Here is a 25530-nt window from a genome sequence, read left to right as displayed (position 1 = left end):
ACTATTAGGTTTAAACCAGGGGCCAAATTGCCGAAAGCAAGGATGTTTAACATCTCCAGTCCGGAGAGACAAGCTTTAAAAGACTACATTGCTGAGAGTTTGAGCAAAGGGCACATCAGGCCTTCGCCCTCGCCGGTAGCAGCAGGGTTCTTCTTCGTTAAGAAGAAAGATGGCGGACTACGCCCGTGTCTGGATTTCAGGGAGTTAAACCAGATTACGGTTCGTGATCCATACCCTATGCCACTGATACCTGGTTTGTTCAACCAGGTGGCTGGTGCTAAGTGGTTCTCCAAGCTTGACCTCAGGGGGGCGTAGAACCTCATAAGAGTCCGTCAAGGTGATGACGAGTGGAAGACGGCTTTTAATACCCCTGAGGGTCATTTTGAAAATTTGGTGATGCCATTTGGGTTGACAAACGCGCCTGCAGTATTTCAACATTTCATAAATGATGTGTTCTCGCATGTCCTGGGGAAATTCGTTATTGTGTACCTAGATGACATTCTCATTTATTCATGAGACCGTGATACTCATTTAGAGCATGTTAGGCAGGTGTTACAGCTACTCAGGGAAAATAAGCTCTATGCTAAATTGGAGAAATGTGTATTTTTGGTCCAGGAGTTGCCTTTCTTGGGTTATATTGTGTCTGCTTCAGGGTTTAAAATGGACTCCGCTAAGGTGCAAGTGGTGCTGCGTTGGGAACGGAATGATAACCTAAAAGCGCTTCAGCGGTTCCTTGGGTTTTATAACTACTATAGGAAGTTTATCAAAGATTTTTCTACCATTGCTAAACCGCTCACTGACATGACGAAAAATGGTACCAATTTCTCCGCCTGGCCTGAGGCTGCTGTGCGCGCATTCGAACTTCTGAAGAACAGTTTTGCTTCGGCCCCCATTCTGGTGCAACCAGACGTATCAAAACCATTTACCGTGGAAGTTGATGCGTCTGAGGTTGGAGTGGGGGCGGTGCTGTCACACGGCTCATCCTTGGGCGAGTTGCGTCCATGCGCCTACTTTTCCAAGAAGCTGTCGCCCGCCGAACGTAACTACGATATCGGCAACAGGGAGTTGTTGGCTATCAAGTTGGCTTTTGAGGAATGGCGACACTTCTTGGAGGGGTCGGTCCACCAGGTTACAGTTATCACCGACCATAAAAATCTGCTTTATTTAGAGTCAGCCAAGCGTCTGTCCCCCAGGCAGGCTCGCTGGGCGTTGTTTTTCACGCGATTCAACTTTTTTGTTACTTACCGATGGGGGTCTAAGAACACTAAGGCAGATGCTTTATCCAGGTGTTTTCCGGGGGGAGAACCTCGGGAAGATCCGGTACCCATCCTCCAAAAGGGTGTAGTGGTCTCGGCTCTCACGACAGAGGTTGAGGCTGAGATTGCCGAGGCTCAGGAGGAAGTACCACCAGAGCTTCCCATTAACAAATCATTTGTACCGCTCTATCTTCGCCTAAAGGTGTTGGGTGAGCATCATGATGCTGTTCTGGCTGGCCATCCAGGGGTTAGGGGTACCTTGGAGTTGGTGTCACGTCAGTTTTGGTGGCCCAAAATCCGACAGGACGTGGTCTCGTACGTATCAACATGTACCACGTGTGCTAGGGCTAAGACGCCTCGCTCCCATCCTGCTGGCACATTACATCCTCTAGGGGTACCCAGTAGGCCATGGACTGAGATCTCCATGGATTTTATTACAGACCTGCCCTCCTCAGCTGGGAACATGGTCATCTTGGTGGTTGTTGATCGGATCTCAAAGATGTCGTACTTTGTGTCCTTGCCTTCGTTGCCTAACACTAAGACTCTGGCTCAGGTATTTGTGCAGGAGGTGGTCAGACTTCACGGGGTTCCGTCTGACATCGTGTCTGATAGAGGTACTCAGTTTGTGGCAAAATTTTGGAAAGCATTTTGCTCACGGCTGGGGATCAAGTTATCGCATTCTTCGGCGTTTCATCCTCAGTCAAATGGTCAGACCGAGCATATGAACCAGAATTTGGAGCAGTATTTACGCTGCTTTGTTTCTGATAATCAGGAGGAGTGGTTGGTCTACGTTCCTTCCTTTGGCGGAGTTTGCCATCAATAATCACCGCCAGGAGTCGTCTGGGGAGTCCCCGTTCTTTTGTGTTTACGGGCATCATCCTCAATTTTGTACTCTGCATCAGGGGGGCTCTGCTGGTATCCCGGAGGAGGACCAGCTAGGAGCACAACTGTCATCTGTCTGGACGAGAGTGAAACAGCGCTTGCTGAGTGTGGGTGCTAGGTACAAACGTGTGGCTGACAGTAGACGGGTGCCAGGTCCGGACCTGAGTGTGGGTGACTGGGTGTGGTTGTCCACAAAAAACATAAAACTCAAAATAACATCCCTGAAATTAGGTCCAAGGTTTATTGGTCCATTTAGGGTCGCCGCCATCATTAACCCGGTAGCCTACCGATTGGAGCTTCCTACAGTTTATAAGATACACAACGTGTTCCACAGATCGTTATTAAAAAAGGTGGTGGGTTCCGTGGACGCGACGCCGACGCCATCTCCAGTCTTGGTGGATGGCAATTTGGAATTTGAAGTCTCCAAGGTGGTTGACTCTCTAGTAGTGCGCCGCACATTACAGTACCTGGTACACTGGCGTGGTTATGGGCTGGAGGAGAGGTCTTGGGTACCAGCCTCGGACATTCATGCGGACCGGCTGGTCAGTATGTTTCACCGTCGCCATCCGGACAAGCCGGGTCCTATAAGTTGTGAGGGCCCTGGGGTCCCTCGTAGAAGGCGGGGTACTGTCATGTCGGACGCTATTCACACTAGGGCGTCCGACAGACAGCGGTAATTCCACATTTGTCCACTATACGCTCAGTGGCGCCGACTAGATTTTATCTAGGTTGTCCGGGGTTAATCTAGCTGGTACTCGGGCTGAAGGCTGGGTCACGCGCCCACTGCCTTTAAATAGTTCTGCTGGACTTTGGGCGTCGCCGATTATAGCTTGTGCCTCATGCCTGGTGATTCCGGTCTGGAGTGGTGGTCTAGGAGAGGAAATATCGTATCTGGTGGTGTATTATCCTTTGTCATATTTCTCCTTCCTATATTTGTATTTGTTTTGCCCTGTGCACATTATAGTGTTTTCCTGTGTGTCTGCGGCGTGGTGCGTTTTTAGTTTTCCCTGTCTGTGCTTTCTGTGGGGGTTGGTGTGTGGTCTAATCACTGGGTGGCGGGTGGTGGTTTCAGCATAGGGCTGAAACAGGAGTCAGGGTCAGGCCTGGTGGCCCAGACAAGCACACCATCAGTGTAAACTCTGGGAGAGGGACAGACAGGGTTTTCCTAGCCTGAGGGATATCGCAGGGGCCCGGGTAACCAGCCTTAGTCTACCCAGTACCCCCGTGACACTATGATGCCGGGAGGCAGTTTACATCTAAGCAACAGCTCTGGGAGGGTATTGTGTCCACATGCAAAACAATTGAAGCAGAAACCATCCAAAAACTGACACATTCAATGGACGAGAGAGTTCTGAGGCTTCTTTCCAACAAGGGGTCCTATGTGCAAATGTAACATCACCTAGAATAAAGTTTTCACTTGAAAACTGTTTGATTTCATTTTGTAATAAGCTGATAATGCTTGTAACTTCACAATTCACCATTATTTTGTTCAAAATAAAAAAAAAAAGGTTGAAAACTCTGCTGTGCATAATAATTTGGAACATGCATTTTGAGTGTTTATTTTTTTAAAAAGATACTGTTTTCATAGGCAGTTTGTTCCAAAACATTGTAATTATACTAGAATAGTAGATGACTGGAAAATAACAATGACTGCAATTCAGATAGGTAATTTAGAGAAAATATGAGGAAATATTATTTGCATAATAATTTGGAACACAGTGTATATCCCCCATGCTTTACACTGCAGCTTTACACCATTAGCAAACAACTAAGACCAGTGACTACAGAAACATTATCTGAGGAAACCCAAAATTCAGCCCAACCGCTGCCAGAGCCTCGAGTTGCTGTTCTGACCGTCCCCAGTCCACATTCGTCCCCATCGGATCCTCTGCTCCTTATTATTGCTCTGCACTAGACCCGGACTGCCCATCTGGCCAAAGAGAGGTGGGCCGCCACACCCTCCGGACACAGATACCATTAACAACTGTCGTGGAGCCATAGTGACCCCCGATCTGTAGAAGTGGAGGGGGCAGGATGGACCAGTGCGCTTTTCAATCCCAGGTCTGGACTTTAGTCCCTGCCCAGCCCATGCTTTACACTGCAGCTCTGCTTTTTCAGGTTGGCTCAGGAAGAAGTTGGGATGTGGAGATATGATTTCCATCACAGTAAGGGCAGGATGATAATATAAGAAGAAGAAGCTATCAGATTAGCAGAGGTGCAGCTATAGGGGACAGAGGTGCAGCTATAGGGGACAGAGGTGCAGCTAAAGAGGTGACAGAAGTGCAGCTATAGGGGACAGGTGAAGCTATAGGGGGCACAGAGGTGCAGCTATAGGGGGACAGAAGTGCAGCTATAGGGGGACAGGTGCAGCTATAAGGGGACAGGGGTGCAGCTATAGGGGGACAGGTGCAGCTATAGGGGGACAGAGGTGCAGCTATAGGGGACAGAGGTGCAGCTATAGAGGTGACAGAAGTGCAGCTATAGGGGACAGGTGCAGCTATAGGGGGCACAGAGGTGCAGCTATAGGGGGACAGGTGCAGCTATAAGGGGACAGGGGTGCAGCTATAGTGGGGACAGAGGTGCAGCTATAGGGGGACAGAAGTGCAGCTATAGGGGGACAGGTGCAGCTATAAGGGGACAGGGGTGCAGCTATAGGGGGGACAGAGGTGCAGCTATAGGGGGACAGGTGCAGCTATAGGGGATGCAGAGGTGCAGCTATAGGGGGACAGAGGTGCAGCTATAGGGGGACAGAGGTGCAGCTATAGGGGACAGAGGTGCAGCTATAGGGGACAGAGGTGCAGCTATAGGGGGCACAGAGGTGCAGCTATAGGGGGACAGAAGTGCAGCTATAGGGGGACAGGTGCAGCTATAAGGGGACAGGGGTGCAGCTATAGGGGGGACAGAGGTGCAGCTATAGGAGGCGCAGAGGTGCAGCTATAGGGGGCACAGAGGTGCAGCTATAGGGGGACAGAGGTGCAGCTATAGGGGAACAGAGGTGCAGCTATAGGGGATGCAGAGGTGCAGCTATAGGAGGTGCAGAGGTGCAGTTATAGGGGCGCAGAGGTGCAGATATAGGGGGCGCAGAGTTGCAGCTATAGAGGGGCACAGATGTGCAGCTATAGGGGGGACAGAGGTGCAGCTATAGGGGGACAGAGGTGCAGCTATAGGAGGCGCAGAGGTGCAGCTATAGGGGGCACAGAGGTGCAGCTATAGGGGGACAGAAGTGCAGCTATAGGGGGACAGAGGTGCAGATATAGGGGGCACAGGGGTGCAGCTATAGGGGGGACAGGTGCAGCTATAGGAGGTGCAGAGGTGCGGCGATAGGGGGGACAGGTGCAGCGATAGGGGGGACAGAGTTGCAGCTATAGGGGGGACAGAGGTGCAGCTATAGGGGGGACAGAGGTGCAGCTATAGGGGGACAGAGGTGCAGCTATAGGGGGTGCAGAGGTGCAGCGATAGGGGGGACAGGTGCAGCGATAGGGGGGGACAGAGGTGCAGCTATAGGGGATGCAGAGGTGCAGCTATAGGGGGACAGAGGTGCAGCTATAGGGGATGCAGAGGTGCAGCTATAGGGGGACAGAGGTGCAGCTATAGGGGGTGCAGAGGTGCAGCGATAGGGGGGACAGGTGCAGCGATAGGGGGGACAGAGGTGCAGCTATAGGTGACAGAAGTGCAGCTATAGGGGACAGGTGCAGCTATAGGGGGCACAGAGGTGCAGCTATAGGGGGACAGAAGTGCAGCTATAGGGGGACAGGTGCAGCTATAGGGGGACAGAGGTGCAGCTATAGGGGGTGCAGAGGTGCAGCGATAGGGGGGACAGGTGCAGCGATAGGGGGGGACAGAGGTGCAGCTATAGGAGGTGCAGAGGTGCAGCTATAGGGGGGACAGAGGTGCAGCTATAGGGGGGACAGAGGTGCAGCTATTGGGGGGACAGAGGTGCAGCTATAGGGGGACAGAGGTGCAGCTATAGGGGGCACAGAGGTGCAGCTATAGGGGCGCAGAGGTGGCGCCTGCCCCCCTAATCCTGGAGACAGGTGCGGACTGGGGCTGAAATTCAGCCCTGGCATTTGAAATCACACATGCCAATGCTGTCCCCATCCCCAAGCACTTGATGGGATATATTACTAATATTACCCTAAATGGAGAAAAGCAAGATTTACTACAAGAGCAATATTTCTAATGATACCGATGGCCTGGTGGGGTAAGTGACTGAGTCAGCGACATTGTGCTCCGTCACAACTTAATAGTATGGGCATCTTGAGAACACCGATTCTGTTAACAATGTTGCAGACAATGCAGTCCACAACCATGCTGGCCCTTCTGGCATTTGCCAGATGGCCAGTCCGGCCCAGCCTGGAGAACAACTTCTGTATGGCTATGTGCACATGTTGCGGTTTTTGCTGCGGATCCGCAGTGTTTTTGACGCTGCGGACCCGCAGCAGTTTTCCATGCGGTGTACAGTACAATGTTAACCTATGGAAAACAAAAACCGCTGTGCACATGCTGCGGAAAAAAACGCGCGGAAATGCTGCGGGTTTTTTCCCGCAGCATGTCAATTCTTTGTGCGGAATCCGCAGCGGTTTGGCACCTGCTCCATATTTAAAAAATGCAGGTGTCAAAAACCGCAGTGGAAACCGCACAAAAAACCGCGATAAATCCGCAGTACTTTTTACACTGCGGATTTAATCAAATCCGCTGTGTAAAATTCCGCAATGGAATCCGCAGCGTGTGCACATACCCTATGAGTATGTCAGTGTATGATAAAATTGTCTTGAATTTTGCTGCCATCTAGTGTCCAAAGAGTAAAATTACTAAAAGCATTGTGCAAGATAACAGGGGTTGTCTAAAAGAACGCACCTGGATACCATAGCTGGGGGGGAGGGGGGGGGACCTTATTCTGCTTCTACGGAAAAAGTATTGAGCGCTCCATGTCTTAGTTGTCTCACAATTCATATTATACTAAATATAACACAGATAATATTTCCTCCTGGCAAGAGCCGGACTTACAGTGACCAACTGCCATATATACAGCCGGTACCATATATTCACCCGTCACTCACCTGTGATCAGAATCCTCTTGGCAACCAGCAGAGCGAAATCCAGACTGTTCAGGGCTAAGATGTTGTACAATATAATAGCCCAGAAGTTCGCCGCCCCAAAAAAGCCCCGGATTCTCCGAGACATCGACTCCGGCAGCTTCGCCTAATAGGAAAAAGGACATAATATAAGTCACCGGAAATTACCGTCAGTAACAAAGTTCTAGATCTCCAAAGTGTCTCACATCAACTGCTGATATTACCGTGTAATGTAAGACAAATACAGAGATGGAAACTGTCAATAAGCAGGATTATAGCAGTTATATTCTTGTACATAGGAGCAGTATTATAGTAGTTATATTCTTGTACATAGGGGCAGTATTATAGTAGTTATATTCTTGTACATAGGGGCAGTATTATAGTAGTAATATTCTTGTACATAGGGGCAGTATTATAGTAGTTATACTCTTGTACATAGGGGCAGTATTACAGTAGTAATATTCTTGTACATAGGGGCAGTATTATAGTAGTTATACTCTTGTACATAGGGGCAGTATTATAGTAGTTATATTCTTGTACATAGGGGCAGTATTATAGTAGTTATACTCTTGTACATAGGGGCAGTATTATAGTAGTTATATTCTTGTACATAGTAGCAGTATTATAGTAGTTATACTCTTGTACATAGGGGCAGTATTATAGCAGTTATATTCTTGTACATAGGAGCAGTATTATAGTAGTTATATTCTTGTACATAGGGGCAGTATTATAGCAGTTATATTCTTGTACATAGGAGCAGTATTATAGTAGTTATATTCTTGTACATAGGGGCAGTATTATAGTAGTTATATTCTTGTACATAGGAGCAGTATTATAGTAGTTATATTCTTGTACATAGGGGCAGTATTATAGCAGTTATATTCTTGTACATAGGAGCAGTATTATAGTAGTTATATTCTTGTACATAGGGGCAGTATTATAGTAGTTATATTCTTGTACATAGGGGCAGTATTATAGTAGTTATATTCTTGCACATAGGAGCAGTATTATAGTAGTTATATTCTTGTACATAGGGACAGTATTATAGTAGTTATATTCTTGTACATAGGAGCAGTATTATAGTAGTTATATTCTTGTACATAGGGGCAGTATTATAGTAGTAATATTCTTGTACATAGGGGCAGTATGAGAAAGGCTACAGCGCCGAAACGCGCGTCGGGGAGGACGCTCCTGGACATTTTCTGGCCGTATATACGGGTAATATGCCACCCTAATGTGCCATGTCTTTTACCTATTTATTTCTTCTTGTGCTGGGTTAATATTTAAGTCAGGCTGTGTGGTATCAGTGCAATAGGTATATTGAATACCGTTATTTTCTCTGCCTGTCACATTATCACATGTCTTGTAGAGCGTCCATTTCTGGCATGTGCTAGTTGTTGTACCCCCTCCTTTTTTCTGTTTTTCATCTGTACCTGTTTCCCTTAATAAAATATATATATTGGATTAATATAAATAATCTTGGAGCTTTTTTAGTCGTGTTGTTTTCGTGTTTTGGTATTGACTTTTTGCGACTGGTCTCGGTCTTAGGTCCTTAGCGATAATCATCACAGTACCGCCATGATTGTATTTATAGTTTAAAAACATCCTGTGATGTTTCCTTTCATGAAGTGTGTTGACATAGCTCCCCTTAGTGGCGGAGCCATAGTACTGCAACGACCAGGACTCTGGGGCGCTGCACTCCCCCCTGGTTAAACACAGTACTCCGGGACTGGGAAGAAAACAACAATACAGGTTAGCAAAAAGACATACAATTTTGTTGAGTGTAATAACACTAAGTATACTTGAACAGGCTTCCCTTTATGGGAGGTAAGGACACTTGAACGTTACAAACATGGTTAAATATCATAGCAACATGCTACAAACAACTTTTCTTACCCAACCGGGTATTCTACTGTTGTGAATTTGGATTCTGGGCTCCCCCGGTGGCTACTGGTGGAATTGAACTGGTGTCCTCATCTTCTCTGTTCACCTGTTCCCATCAAGATGTGGGAGTCGCTATATAACCTTGCTGCTCTGTTAGTTGCTTGCCGGTCAACAATGTTATCAGAAGCCTCTCTGTGCTTGTTCCTGCTCCTAGACAACTACTAGATAAGTTGGACTCTTGTCCATGTCTGTTTTTGCATTTTTGTTCCAGTTCACAGCTGTAGTTTCGTTACTGTGTCTGGAAAGCTCTTGGGAACAGGAATTGCCACTCTGGTGTTATGAGTTAATGCCAGAGTTTTAAAGTAATTTCTGGATGGTGTTTTGATAGGGTTTTCAGCTGACCATGAAAGTGTCCTTTCTGTCTTCTGCTATGTAGTAAGTGGACCTCAAATTTGCTAAACCTATTTTCATACTACGTTTGTTGTTTCATCTTAACTCACCGCCAATACATGTGGGGGGCCTCTGTCTCCTTTCGGGGTATTTCTCTAGAGGTGAGCTAGGACTAATATTTTCCTCTGCTAGCTTTATTTAGTCCTCCGGCTGGTGCTGGGCATCTAGAATCAACGTAGGCATGCTACCCGGCCACTGCTAGTTGTGCGGTAGGTTTAGTTCATGGTCAGCTCAGTTCCCATCTACCAAGAGCTAGTTCCTGTATATGCTGATGCTATGTTCTCTTGCCATTGAGATCATGACATTCTACTAAGTGCAACATTATTGAACAATAATTTAACTTTGCCTTTAAGGACATACACTCTAAATCCACTAAAGACCTTCCTATAATCACATTATAAGGTAATTTAACTTTCACATTCTCCTTCTTTAAATCTGCAGGACCGCCTGTCCTAACGGCACCAGACCTACTGCCTCTCCTTTCTTACAGGACCGCTCCTTTCAGCCCGAGCCTTCTGTCTTTTCCACTACTATACACAGTATAGAACATAACATTCTTTCAGTTTAGGACTACTGAGCCTTCTTCAGATGGCTCCTAGGAGGACTCACTACCTAACCCCTACGGGTTCACTTTCTGTCCTCGGTAACACATTATTAACTCTTCCTTTCAATAAACTAGCTTTCTACGGTGGACTCAGGGTTTACCTTCTATCCCCATTTTCTATCAACATTATCAACATTTCCCTTTTACAATTAACCAGTTCAATACATATAACTTTTACACGTAAACAATATCATCTTCTTTCAAAGCATCATCATCGCTTTACTGTTTTAAGGCAGTATTACTCATAAGTACGCAGATGAACATCCCCTTTAAGAGGGGATCAAGTCTCTATGAGGTAGCATATCTTCTCAAGCTACCAGTCTATACTCAGCAAAGGTTCCAGTGTGGTATCTTCACAAAGAGTCCTTCTTTAAGTAAAACCAGTAGGGAGCACCTTTAATAAGGTGCAAACTATATACAAGAAGTTCGGATCATGCACTGTTCATGATTTCAGCAGTTCTGGAAACTTTGTGCAAAAACTTGGAAAAATCAAACAAAAGCAAAACAATAGGGATCCCGGGTCAACAAAGGGATCCCCTTAAGAGTTAACCCTGGACGGGTTCAGCAGCAAAACAGCAGAGAACAGTAACTATATACATCTTTAAAGCAGTATACGGGAACGTCTGCTCAGAACCACCCAGGGGGCAGCACCGGCGGAGGCAACCCCTTTGGGTATTGCGATCCGCCCGGTACTGCATAGGGAGGTCTGTCGTCCCATCTGGGGGTCTGTGTACCCACAGTCCTCAGTTCTGCAGCAGTGCGGGCAGTAGACACGCTGGTCACTTGAGGAGGTGCCGGCGTGGCCACGACAGCGGTGGAGGTCATGACACGGCAAGTCGTGGTTTTCACAATGGTGCCTGTTGGGGTGACCACGGTGGTCTCAGTGGTAACTGTGCGCCGGTCACAAAGGGGTACCCTGGCCACGGGGGTCATGGAACTGTGCCTCTTGTGGACGTTCAGGGCAAACCACCCCTTCTCCCCAAGGTGTTGGGTGTAAACGACATCATCCCCCGGATAAAGATCCCGGCCTGGGTGGCCCTCCCTCAGATGTGACTCTACATCTCGCCGGTTAACAAAAACTTCGGCATATAGACCCGGTTCCTTTATAAAGCCCCAACCTCCACGGAGCTTAAAGTCAATGACGGTGCCTTGTCTGCGCGGGGCCTGCTGAGCAGCGGGATCCTTGCGGGCCCGGTCCTTAACCGCCAGGTCTTGTTGATGGTGAGCCTCCAGCCCAGCCTGGTATGTCTTCTCTTCCTCTTTCCACTGTTGCTCTAGCTGGGCCCGGTATTCCTCCCAGCTTAAGGCCTGCACCACCTCCCCTTCCTGGGTCTCCACCCCGGGGAACCCCATAAGGTTAGAGCCTGGGTTCATCCAGCGACACACTGTGCGCTCCGCACGGACTTCACACCGCAGGGTGGTTGGCGCAATCGGGGCCCTCATGCGGTGTTCCATGCCCGTGGCCTCCTCCCAGGGTAACAGGCGTTGGAGTCTATGGGTCCCGGGGAGAGGGGGTGCCGCAACGGGGCCTACTAGTAAGCCCTCGGCCGGTGGGACGGGGTCAGCGGACTCACCAGCCGATGCAGGGGCCTCCTCCGCGGCAGATTCCTTCGGTGGTGTCGACGAGGATCCCAGCGGCTGCTCCGGTGACGGTGCAGGATCCAGCGCCTGAGGACCTTCTTCCGGCGCTGCCTGGTGCGGAGCCTGGGCCTTCATGCTCAGTTGGAGGAGTTGGTCGATCAGGCTCTCCATCTCGACCCGCAGAAATTCAGTGCTGTCCACGGAGAACGGGCTGCTATGCTCATCCGGGTAGTTGGGGGAGATTTCCACTTCAACCCCACTGTCGGGTTCAGAGCTGCTGGCCATGGCGTCCTCCACGTGGGTCGCTTCCTGGTCTCTTTCCCGCTCTCTCCTTCGTGGGCGGTGTCGTTTTCTCGGTCTCCGCCCTCCATTGAGGATTAGGAGGCGGATCTCTGCTGCTGACGGGCACGTCCTCACAGTGCAGAAATATTTAGACTGGGCGGCCATTGTTTTTCGCGCTTTTCAGCTTGCCTACGCCCACTCCACGCCCCTCTTCTCTTCCCGCGCTCTCCTCAGCGCTGCAATGGCGGCGGATTTTGGCGGCAAGTGGCGCAGCACAGTCCTTGCAATAAAGTACAGTTCAAGCACAATAAATCACAGTTCCAAGGCACACATGACCTGATTCTTCAGGCTTAAGTAGATCCTGTTCGTGACGCCAAGTTTGTAGCGCCCCCACCGCCGCAGGGCCGAGGGGTACCCGGTACCGGGCCTGTGAGTCTCTGCTCTGGGGTTGTCACGGTGGCTAGGCCCCGGTCCGTGACCCTGCCACTGGGGCGCACAGGGAATAGGTAGAGTGTGGATGATGGTAGTGACGCTGTAGTGGTGCAGTGCAGGAAAATAACGAGGACACCAGGTTGCAGTCTCTTTACCTCTTTACTGAAGATCTCTGGGTCCTCAGTCCAGAATATGGTTCACCAGGCTGCGCAAGCCCGGACGGTCCGATGGCACCTCCAGAGTTCTCTTCACAGGTGGAAATCTGTGCCTTCCTGCTTGCGCTATGTGTTGTGGTCCTCCCCTGCTGTGCTTACGGAAAGTCCCCACAACTGTTGTGTCTGTTTCTTAAGTTCCCTCACAACTCGATTAGATGATGTTCTGCTAATCCTCCGTCCCTCCCTGATGTTCTGGTTGGAACGGCACCCGTTTGACGGGTAGGCTCGGAGCTCTTCCGGGACCCTAGAGTCGCCCCTCTCCACAAGTTGCCCCCCAAGACTGCATAGGTGATTTAGGTGAGACAGCCCGCCTTAGACTGACTGTCCTGCCGCTGTTTAGAGTATTGCTTGAAGCTGAATGTTATAATACTCTCTCGGCGTTCCGGCCACCGGTTGTGCGCCTCAGTAGGATGTTGCCTCGGTCTTACAGCACGACTCCTACTGGTATCCTCCTATCGCTTTGATCTCGTTTCTCACTCAGCACAATCTATCTCGCTTCTGATCCTTCCTTGGGCACCGCCGCTACCCGGAGCAGGCACGGTCCCGTTACGTTCGTTCAAGTTGCCAAGCCTCTGTCAGGATCCCACCCCTGACAGAGACCCTACTGTATCTTCCCCTACAACACCCTCTGCCACCAGGTGTTGTCTGGTCCAACCCAGTCAGCTTTCTCTCCTAACTTCCTGCCTGACCCCCAGTTTACCCACAATGGTGGGGAGTGGCCTAGTGAATAGAACCCTTAGCTCCCCCCGGAGGCCCGACTGTGAAATGTATTGGTGTCTGTGATACCTGGTCAGATGAACTCCTTCAGTGCCATCAGACGTACCATAGCTCCCCTTAGCTAAGGGTGCTATTCATTAGGCCACTCCTCACATACTGGTAAAACTGGGGGTCAGGCAGGAAGTTAGATCAGAAAGCTGACTGGGTTGGAACCAGGCAACACCTTGTGGCAGAGGGTGTTGCGGGAGAAGATACAGTAGGGTCTCTGTCAGGGGTGGGATCCTGACAGAGGCTTGGCAACTTGAGAGAACGTAACGGGACCGTGCCTGCTCAGGATAGCGGCGTTGCCCAAGGAAGGATCAGAAGCGAGATAGATTGTGCTGAGTGAGAAACGAGATCAAAGCAATAGGAGAATACCAGTAGGAGTCGTGCTGTAAGACCGAGGCAACATCCTACTGAGGCGCACAACCGGTGGCCGGAACGCCGAGAGAGTATCACAATATCTAGCTTCAAGCAATACTCTAAACAGCGGCAGGACAGTCAGTCTAAGGCGGGCTGTCTCACTTAAATCACCTATGCAGTCTTGGGGGGCAACTTGTGGAGAGGGGCGACTCTAGGGTCCCGGAAGAGCTCCGATCCTACCCGTCAAACGGGTGCCGTCCCAACCAGAACATCAGGGAGGGACGGAGGATTAGCAGAACATCATCTAATCGAGTTGTGAGGGAACTTAAGAAACAGACACAACAGTTGTGGGGACTTTCCGTAAGCACAGCAGGGGAGGACCACAACACATAGCGCTAGGGGGAAGGCACAGATTTCCACTTGTGAAGAGAACTCTGGAGGTGCCATTGGACCGGCCGGACTTGCGCAGCCTGGTGAACCGTATTCTGGACTGAGGACCCAGAGATCTTCAGTAAAGAGGTAAAGAGACTGCAACCTGGTGTCCTCGTTATTTACCGCGACCTGCACCCCACAACTGCACCATTATCATCACACTCCGCCCCTATCTACTGTGCGCCCCACGGCAGGGTCACGGACCGGGGCCTAGCCACCGTGACAACCCCAGAGCAGAGACTCGCAGGCCCGGTACCGGGTACCCCTCGGCCCTGCGGCGGTGGGGGGCGCTACATCAGCACCAGCCGCCGGGGAGAGCGGCTTACATTAGCGCTACTTCCCAGCCGGCCAGCCGTGCACACGGAGGACCTCAAAGTGTGTTCTCCATATGTACATGTGCAGCACGGTTTGCGCTATAAAGCTTTAGAAAAACAACGTATTAACTTACATATTCCTATGATAATGAGGGCTCCAGGTTACGGCGTAGACTGAGATGGGCAGTCTCCATTCTCTCCCCCTCACTGGTCTTATCACGCCCCGCTGTGCGTCATCATTCCTTCTCTTCTCGCCCCCTATGTTGAAATTCCCACCTCCTCATAGTATGATGCACAGACGGACATCAGTTCTGGTCCGGTGCATTGTGGGAGCTTATCAGGTGTACGGGCCAGCTTCAATATGCGCACTGCGCATGCGCCCGGGCCCAGACCGTACAGCCCATACACCCGCAGGGGTATGTTAGGGGCAGCTGAACAGTAGGTTTATGCACAGCTGCAACCTCTGGAGAATCCTGCACCTTGGGGTTCCCAGACTCCAGAGACACCAGCAGCTTTGAAAATGTTTGCCCTTTCTAATGGTATTTTAACAGCAACTCTCTTAAACTGATTAATTTGTATGGCAGAAACCTTCAATATGAACCCATCTGTGCTGTGTATTACCCACAAATCTCTTCACGGTACAATGATCACACCTACTTTTTTTGTGAAATATCTGATATTTTCATACCTTATCCAAGGCATTGCACTATTCAACATTTTTTGGCAGCAGAGTGATCCCTTTTCTTTCCCATATTGCTTGAAACCAATGGCTGCTTAATAATGGCGAACATCCTTAATATTTTTTTGTTCAATTGGGCTCACGTAGAAAACTAATTATCTGGCGTGTTTTTTTTTTTAGAACTCTGTGGTTTCCTCTGTGTGCTACTCTTTACTGTAGTGCTATATATCTCAGTATCATAGCATCCAACAAATACTTTCTTTTTTTGTTTTTAGTGCAATTTTATTATTCCAAAATGAGCGATAGCAGGAAGAAACTGAGCGGGGCCGAGTATCGTAAACGTGCTAAGGAAAAGACTTTGCTCACTGCAAAAGAGACAGAAAAAGCTGTGAAAATTGATTCTTTTTTTTCGAAGCCTGGAACACCTAGCACAAGTAGCACTGTGGCAGAAATAACAGAAGAAGTTATTGATGTCAGTGAAGATGCCAGACAGGAGCCTGGGAGTTCCAGTGTTCATCAGGAGACTTACCCTCCTGCAGAAGATGTTTCAAGTGCAAATGAATCAGCTGTACTTCCAGGGATTAGTAATGATCCCGCAGAATGGCTGCTAAATAATGCTACAAGAGATTATGTGGCCATCAATGGCTTTAATCAAAACATGGATGCTGACTTCTGCAAATCAAGAAAGCAGTTTGGCACCAAGTACAGGATGCTGACCAAAAATATGTTTGAAAAAGAGCTAGTGAGTGATGAAAAGAAAACACGTCCCTACCTGGTATATGCTGAAAGTACAGGCAGGCTTTTTTGTGCCCCATGTCGACTATTTGGTGGCAAAGCAGCTATTGCACTAGTTGGTTTTAATGACTGGAAAAATAGTGGCACAAGACTAAATGAACATGAGCGGTCAATGGCGCATAAAACATGTGTACTTGCTTTTCATACACGGGGAAGCAAATTGGGAAAAATAAACTGCTTACTGAGGAATTGACTTGTGAAATAAATTATTGGAGAAATGTTTTGAAAAGTGTCTGTGGTAAGGGCACTTGGTACGCACGGACTTGCCTTCAGAGGGAGTAATGACCGCTTTGGTTCCAAACATAGTGGGAACTTCAAAATGCTTCTGGAAGTCATAGCAGAGTATGACCCTTTCCTGGCTGATCATATCACTCGTTTTGGGAACCCGGGTAAAGGAAAGACATCATACCTATCGTTTGCCACATGTGAGGAATTTATCAATGTGATGGCTGATGAAGTCACAAAAAATATCATCAAAGAGATCAAAACTGAGAAATATTTCTCCATCAGTGTGGACTCGACTCCTGATATTTCACATGTTGACCAGCTTGCTTTTATAATACGATATGTCAAGGATGATGGGACACCTATGGAACGTTTTCTACTCTTCATACCAAATCCAGGCCATCGATCAGAAAGGCTGACAGAAGCGGTGATTAACACACTGAAGCATTTTGACTTGGACATCAGAAATTGTCGAGGGCAGTCATATGACAATGCCAACAGCGTCTCTGGTCACTACAGTGGTCTGCAAGCAAGAATTAAGCAAATTAACCCACTCGCTGTCTATATTCCCTGCTCTGCACATTCCCTGAATTTAATTGGTACATGTGCAGCTGAGAGCTGTAAGGAAGCGTGTTCTTTCTTTGAACTTTTACAGCATTTGTATGTGTTTTTTTACAGCCTCCACAAACCGTTGGGATGTTTTACAAAAAGAATTATCTGCAGATCCAGGAACTTTAACTGTAAAAAGATTGTCAGAGACCCGCTGGTCTGCTCGTGAGGAGGCCTGTCGCAGTTTGAACAAGGACTTTGAACAAATATTAAATGCACTGTCTGCAATCTCAGAAGACAACAGTGAAAAAGCTGCTACACGATGTTCTGCTGATGGGCTACTTAGTCAACTACAACAACTTGAAACTGTATTCATGGCACATTTTTGGGGGTCCATTTTGGAAAGATTTCAAGCTGTTAGTCGCAAATTACAACAAATAGATATAGATATATGTTTAGTAATAGAACTGTATGATTCTCTTGTGCAGTTTGTGAAGCAGATCAGGGAGATGTTTGACACATTTGAGTCGAGTGCCATGGCTAAATCAAGTGTGAAAGAATATGATCTTCGATTTAGGAAAAAGAAGCGCAACACTACTGAAAGTCAAGAAGACCTACAAAAAGATTTCCGTGTGAATACCTACTTTGTCATCTGTGACAATCTAATATCGGAACTGGAACGGAGAAAGTCTGCCTATGAGGAGTTTTTCGAAAAATTTAAATTTCTGCCAAATTTAACCAAACTAGAAGCTTCTGCTATAAGGGAACAAGCTGAAAAACTTGGAGAGCTTTACAACACAGACATTGAGGCAACTGACTTTGTTGAAGAATGCCTACACTTGCGTGGACACCTTTTGACTCTGGAGGAAGAATATAATTCTTCTTTGAGTATCCTTAGGAAAATTCGTAAAGTCGACCTTCATAACATTTATCCAAATGTGGATATTGCTTTGAGAATGTTTCTGTGCACACCAGCAACTAACTGTTCAGCAGAACGCTCTTTTTCAGCATTAAAGCGAATTAAAAATTATTTGAGGTCTAGCATGCGTGAAGATCGCCTAAATGCTCTTGCAATGTTGGCCATTGAAAGTGATCTTGTAAGGTCGCTGAATTATGACAAACTCATTGACCATTTTGCAGCCCAAAGAGCACGGCGTAAAAAGTTTTAAAACATCCGCTTCACAGAATGCTAAAGATGTGTCCAAAATGCACAGTTACTTTCCTTGATTATTTATTTTCACCACCATTTAGAAGATAAGCAAGGTTAAAAAGAAAGTTTACAATTGCACTAGTTCCTATTGTATGTTAATATTATGGTTTATTGTTAATTACTATTATTTATATAAATATATATATATATATTGGTTCTTGCACTATATTATTGTTAATTTTGATTATTTATTTTCACCACGTTTTTGTAGATAAGCAAGGTTAAAAAGAAAGTCTACAATTGCACTAGTTCTTGTATGTTATAGGGAACCTGTCACCCCCCCCCCCCCCCCCCCCAGGCGTTTGTAACTAAAAGAGCCACCTTGTGCAGCAGTAATGCTGCATTCTGACAAGGTGGCTCTTTTAGTTCTGGTTGCTGTAAGTGCCGAAATAATCAGTTTTGTAATTTAGTCCTAAATACCTTTCTTCAGTCCTGGTGGCCGGCCTTTCCCCTCTGCTGCAGGCGCCACACAGCCATCACTTAAGTCTTCTTGGCGCCGGGCGCTGCCTCCTCCCCTATGTTTTAAAATGAGCCAGCGCCTGCGCTCTTTTTCTCCTGCCTTGGGCAGGCGCAATGAGCGCTGCCCGTCTGTCCTCATATGCAGTCCAGCTGACTGCGCCTGTGCGGCCGCCCTGCCTGTAAATCCCAGCCCCGTAGTGTCTTCTGATTTATTCACATTGCGGGGCTGGGATTCACAGGCAGGGCGGCCGCACAGGCGCAGTCAGCTGGACTGCATATGAGGACAGACAGGCAGCGCTCACTGCGCCTGCCCAAGGCAGGAGAAAAGAGCGCAGGTGCTGGCTCATTTCAAAACAGAGGAGAGGAGGAGGCGCCAAGAAGACTTGAGTGATGGCTGTGTGGCATCTGCAGCAGGGGGGAAAGCCCGGCCTCCAGGACTGAAGAAAATCGGTATTTAGGACAAATTACAAAACTGATTATTTCTGCGGTTACAGCACCGAGAACTAAAAGAGCCACCTTGTCAGAATGCAGCATTACTGCTGCACAAGGTGGCTCTTTTAGTTAAAAACGCCTGGGTGGGGGGGGGTGACAGGTTCCCTTTAATATTATTATTTTTTGGATTTATTTAAAGGCAGTCTGTCTGCAGGATTTCACCCCTTCACACTTTTTATATGTGCATGTATGTAGCTCTTTCAAAGACAAATACCTTTTATATGGTCAGAAATCAGCATTTCAATTGATATATAAATAATGCCTAACGACTATGGTGGCTGTTAACCCTCTATCGCTCAGCTCTATTTCCCACAGAGTGCCACCTCCTTTGCTTCACTGACAGCCTCTATGCTGTGTTTCCTTCTGGAAATAAGGGCTGTAAGTTGATCAGGAAGAGGTGGCACTGAGCAGGTATAGAGCTGGAGTAACAGATCTACTCCCTCATTTGCATATGTCTGCAAACCGATTTCAGATGAATGGACTGAACATGTAAAATTACTGCTGGAATTGTCTTTGAAAGAGCTACATATACCGCATATACATAGATTTGGACCCCTTACTCATTCCCTATGGGACATGCGAACATGTGCAGCACCTGCAGTTTTGCACTTACGATGAGACAAAAAAACACTGCTAGCAGCATTTTTTTTCCGTTGCTGCAAGTATCGCATTTGCCGGATCGCGACAAAACCTGCAAGTGCTGCACATGTCCGAAAGTCCCATAGGGAATGAATGATGAGGCCGAAAACAGTGTTGCCGTAAGTGATGCGTTACGTCCGTGGCAGATGCATAAAAACTGCCGGATCTGCCGCAAATGGTAAAAATCGCTGATGTGAAAGTAGCCTAAGTCCCTGCCGACAGTGTCTGCATTAGTCATACTCACCAGTGGGGGAGGCAGCACGAAAAGTGCCTAGGGCAGCAGAAACTCTAAATACAGCCCTGGGAATAGGGCAGGATTACAGTAAATATATCTGTGTACTGGGGACGCCCAACAGGAGCGGCCGTTTTGGAGATCTTGTCACTCAGCCATCGAGATGTTATTATAATTTCCAGAGCCCCTGTGATTCCCGGCTGCTATACATGTGATAAACGGTTACATAAAAATTACAAATATAAATGATTATGAACAAACAATGACAGACGGGTACAGAGGGGAGAGAGTCCTGCCCTGGGGGGCGTAAAGTCTACAGCATAATGGGGAAAGAGACAGTAAACTGGTGGGTTGCAGCAGTTACGGTGCTGGTGAGGTGTCCACTACGGGGGTGGTGAGACGGCAGCTCTGGTGATGGAGGGGGCAGCTCTAGAGGTGGGATTATGGCAGCTTTGGTGCTGGTACTGATGGACACTGACTGAGGGGGGCACTGTGGCTGATAATGATGATCACTGTGACTGAGGGGGCACTGTGGCTGGTACTGATGGACACTGACTAAGGGGGCACTGAGGCTGGCACTGATGGACACTGTGACTGAGGAGGGCACTGTGGCTGGTACTGATGGACACTGTGACTGAGGGGGCACTGTGGCTGGTACTGATGGACACTGACTGAGGAGGGCACTGTGGCTGGTACTGATGGACACTGTGACTGAGGGGACACTGTGGCTGGTACTGATGGACACTGTGACTGAGGAGGGCACTGTGGCTGGTACTGATGGACACTGTGACTGAGGAGGGCACTGTGGCTGGTACTGATGGACACTGACTAAGGGGGCACTGAGGCTGGCACTGATGGACACTGTGACTGAGATGGGCACTGTGGCTGGTACTGATGGACACTGTGACTGAGGGGGCACTGTGGCTGGTACTGATGGACACTGACTGAGGAGGGCACTGTGGCTGGTACTGATGGACACTGTGACTGAGGGGACACTGTGGCTGGTACTGATGGACACTGTGACTGAGGGGACACTGTGGCTGGTACTGATGGACACTGTGACTGAGGGGACACTGTGGCTGGTACTGATGGACACTGAGGGGGGCACTGTGGCTGGTACTGATTGACACTGTGACTGAGGGGACACTGTGGCTGGTACTGATGGACACTGACTGAGGGGGCACTGTGGCTGGTACTGATGGACACTGTGACTGAGGGGACACTGTGGCTGGTACTGATGGACACTGAGGGGGGCACTGTGGCTGGTACTGATGGACACTGTGACTGAGGGGATACTGTGGCTGGTACTGATGGACACTGTGACTGAGGGGGCACTGTGGCTGGTACTGATGAACACTGACTGAGGGGCTCACTGTGGCTGGTACTGATAGACACTGACTGAGGGGGCACTGTGGCTGGTACTGATGGACACTGTGACTGAGGGGCTCACTGTGGCTGGTACTGGCTGGTACTGATGGACACTGACTGAGGAGGGCACTGTGGCTGGTACTGATGGACACTGTGACTGAGGTGGCAATGTGGCTGGTACTGATGGACACTGTGACTGAGGGGACACTGTGGCTGATAATGATGGACACTGACTGAGGGGGCACTGTGGCTGGTACTGATGGACACTGACTGAGGGGGCACTGAGGCTGGCACTGATGGACACTGAGGGGGGCACTGTGGCTGGTACTGATGGACACTGACTGAGGGGGGCACTGTGGCTGGTACTGATGGACACTGACTGAGGGGGCACTGTGGCTGGTACTGATGGACACTGACTGAGGGGGGCACTGTGGCTAGTACTGATGGACACTGACTGAGGGGGGCAATGAGGCTGGTACTGATGGACACTGTGACTGAGGGGACACTGTGGCTGGTACTGATGGACACTGACTGAGGGGACACTGGCTGTTGCTGATGGACACTGTGACTGAGGGGACACTGTGGGTGGTACTGATGGACACTGACTGAGGAGGGCACTGTGGCTGGTACTGATGGACACTGTGACTGAGGGGACACTGTGGCTGGTACTGATGGACACTGACTGAGGAGGGCACTGTGGCTGGTACTGATGGACACTGTGACTGAGGGGGCACTGTGGCTGGTACTGATGGACACTGACTGAGGAGGGCACTGTGGCTAGTACTGATGGACACTGTGACTGAGGGGACACTGTGGCTGGTACTGATGGACACTGAGGGGGGCACTGTGGCTGGTACTGATGGACACTGACTGAGGGGACACTGTGGCTGGTACTGATGGACACTGACTGAGGGGGGCACTGTGGCTGGTACTGATGGACACTGTGACTGAGGGGACACTGTGGCTGGTACTGATGGACACTGAGGGGGGCACTGTGGCTGGTACTGATGGACACTGTGACTGAGGGGGCACTGTGGCTGGTACTGATGAACACTGACTGAGGGGCTCACTGTGGCTGGTACTGATAGACACTGACTGATGGGGCACTGTGGCTGAGGAGGGCACTGTGGCTGGTACTGATGGACACTGTGACTGAGGGGGCACTGTAGCTAGTACTGATGGACACTGTGACTGAGGGGACACTGTGGCTGGTACTGATGGACACTGAGGGGGGCACTGTGGCTGGTACTGATGGACACTGTGACTGAGGGGACACTGTGGCTGGTACTGATGGACACTGACTGAGGGGATACTGTGGCTGGTACTGATGGACACTGACTGAGGGGGCACTGTGGCTGGTACTGATGGACACTGTGACTGAGGGGACACTGTGGCTGGTACTGATGGACACTGACTGAGGGGGGCACTGTGGCTGGTACTGATGGACACTGTGACTGAGGGGGCACTGTGGCTGGTACTGATGAACACTGACTGAGGGGCTCACTGTGGCTGGTACTGATAGACACTGACTGATGGGGCACTGTGGCTGGTATTGATGGACACTGTGACTGAGGGGCTCACTGTGGCTGGTACTGATGGACACTGACTGAGGAGGGCACTGTGGCTGGTACTGATGGACACTGTGACTGAGGTGGCAATGTGGCTGGTACTGATGAACACTGACTGAGGGGGCACTGTGGCTGGTACTGATGGACACTGACTGAGGGGACACTGTGGCTGATAATGATGGACACTGACTGAGGGGGCACTGTGGCTGGTACTGATGGACACTGACTGAGGGGGCACTGAGGCTGGCACTGATGGACACTGAGGGGGGCACTGTGGCTGGTACTGATGGACACTGACTGAGGGGGGCACTGTGGCTGGTACTGATGGACACTGACTGAGGGGGCACTGTGGCTGGTACTGATGGACACTGACTGAGGGGGGCACTGTGGCTGGTACTGATGGACACTGACTGAGGAGGGCACTGTGGCTAGTACTGATGGACACTGACTGAGGGGGGCAATGAGGCTGGTACTGATGGACACTGTGACTGAGGGGACACTGTGGCTGGTACTGATGGACACTGACTGAGGGGACACTGGCTGTTGCTGATGGACACTGTGACTGAGGGGACACTGTGGCTGGTACTGATGGACACTGACTGAGGAGGGCACTGTGGCTGGTACTGATGGACACTGTGACTGAGGGGACACTGTGGCTGGTACTGATGGACACTGACTGAGGAGGGCACTGTGGCTGGTACTGATGGACACTGTGACTGAGGGGACACTGTGGCTGGTACTGATGGACACTGACTGAGGAGGGCACTGTGGCTGGTACTGATGGACACTGTGACTGAGGGGGCACTGTGGCTGGTACTGATGGACACTGACTGAGGAGGGCACTGTGGCTAGTACTGATGGACACTGTGACTGAGGGGGCACTGTAGCTAGTACTGATGGACACTGTGACTGAGGGGACACTGTGGCTGGTACTGATGGACACTGAGGGGGGCACTGTGGCTGGTACTGATGGACACTGTGACTGAGGGGACACTGTGGCTGGTACTGATGGACACTGACTGAGGGGATACTGTGGCTGGTACTGATGGACACTGACTGAGGGGGCACTGTGGCTGGTACTGATGGACACTGTGACTGAGGGGACACTGTGGCTGGTACTGATGGACACTGACTGAGGGGGGCACTGTGGCTGGTACTGATGGACACTGTGACTGAGGGGGCACTGTGGCTGGTACTGATGAACACTGACTGAGGGGCTCACTGTGGCTGGTACTGATAGACACTGACTGATGGGGCACTGTGGCTGGTATTGATGGACACTGTGACTGAGGGGCTCACTGTGGCTGGTACTGATGGACACTGACTGAGGAGGGCACTGTGGCTGGTACTGATGGACACTGTGACTGAGGTGGCAATGTGGCTGGTACTGATGAACACTGACTGAGGGGGCACTGTGGCTGGTACTGATGGACACTGACTGAGGGGACACTGTGGCTGATAATGATGGACACTGACTGAGGGGGCACTGTGGCTGGTACTGATGGACACTGACTGAGGGGGCACTGAGGCTGGCACTGATGGACACTGAGGGGGGCACTGTGGCTGGTACTGATGGACACTGACTGAGGGGGGCACTGTGGCTGGTACTGATGGACACTGACTGAGGGGGCACTGTGGCTGGTACTGATGGACACTGACTGAGGGGGGCACTGTGGCTGGTACTGATGGACACTGACTGAGGAGGGCACTGTGGCTAGTACTGATGGACACTGACTGAGGGGGGCAATGAGGCTGGTACTGATGGACACTGTGACTGAGGGGACACTGTGGCTGGTACTGATGGACACTGACTGAGGAGGGCACTGTGGCTGGTACTGATGGACACTGTGACTGAGGGGACACTGTGGCTGGTACTGATGGACACTGACTGAGGAGGGCACTGTGGCTGGTACTGATGGACACTGTGACTGAGGGGACACTGTGGCTGGTACTGATGGACACTGACTGAGGAGGGCACTGTGGCTGGTACTGATGGACACTGTGACTGAGGGGGCACTGTGGCTGGTACTGATGGACACTGACTGAGGAGGGCACTGTGGCTAGTACTGATGGACACTGTGACTGAGGGGGCACTGTAGCTAGTACTGATGGACACTGTGACTGAGGGGACACTGTGGCTGGTACTGATGGACACTGAGGGGGGCACTGTGGCTGGTACTGATGGACACTGTGACTGAGGGGACACTGTGGCTGGTACTGATGGACACTGACTGAGGGGACACTGTGGCTGGTACTGATGGACACTGACTGAGGAGGGCACTGTGGCTAGTACTGATGGACACTGTGACTGAGGAGGGCACTGTGGCTGGTACTGATGGACACTGTGACTGAGGGGGGCACTGTGGCTGGTACTGATGGACACTGTGACTGAGGGGGGGCACTGTGGCTGGTACTGATGGACACTGTGACTGAGGGGGGGGCACTGTGGCTGGTACTGATGGACACTGTGACTGAGGGAGGCACTGTGGCTGGTACTGATGTGGAGCTCCCCCAGTGGGCAATGGGATACTCTGTACCGGGTCCGGTACTTCATGGGGGGATGTCACGGTGGCTGACCCAGTCCATAGCCCTGGGACGTCCAAGGGAAAGGTCTTTAAAGGGATAGAGTTTGTGTTCGTGACGCCACCTGTGGTATTTGGTCAGGGTGACCGACGCTGCTTTAAGGGGTCCGCTGGGGTGATATTATGGCAGCTAGATGGTATACCTTCCCACAGGTGAAGTGTATCCCCAGGGCTGCCCAGTGTAGATGGTGGAATGGTGAGCGGTA

At 49.9% G+C, this 25530-nt stretch overlaps 1 protein-coding gene across 1 annotated transcript in view; it reads right to left on the bottom strand.

Annotated features, from left to right (window-relative positions):
• The window catches only part of LOC143783373 (uncharacterized), a 45558-nt gene that overhangs the window by 3506 nt on the left and 16522 nt on the right, over positions 1-25530 (bottom strand). The window contains exon 2 of the mRNA XM_077271788.1: positions 7199-7340. Within this exon, the coding sequence (XP_077127903.1) occupies positions 7199-7340 (142 nt within the window). The remainder of the gene's footprint in view (positions 1-7198; positions 7341-25530) is intronic.

This window comes from Ranitomeya variabilis, chromosome 6, assembly GCF_051348905.1.
Source record: "Ranitomeya variabilis isolate aRanVar5 chromosome 6, aRanVar5.hap1, whole genome shotgun sequence".
NCBI classification, from domain to species: domain Eukaryota; kingdom Metazoa; phylum Chordata; class Amphibia; order Anura; family Dendrobatidae; genus Ranitomeya; species Ranitomeya variabilis.
Note: the sequence above shows the minus strand (reverse complement) of the source record. Positions and strands in the feature narration are given on the sequence as shown.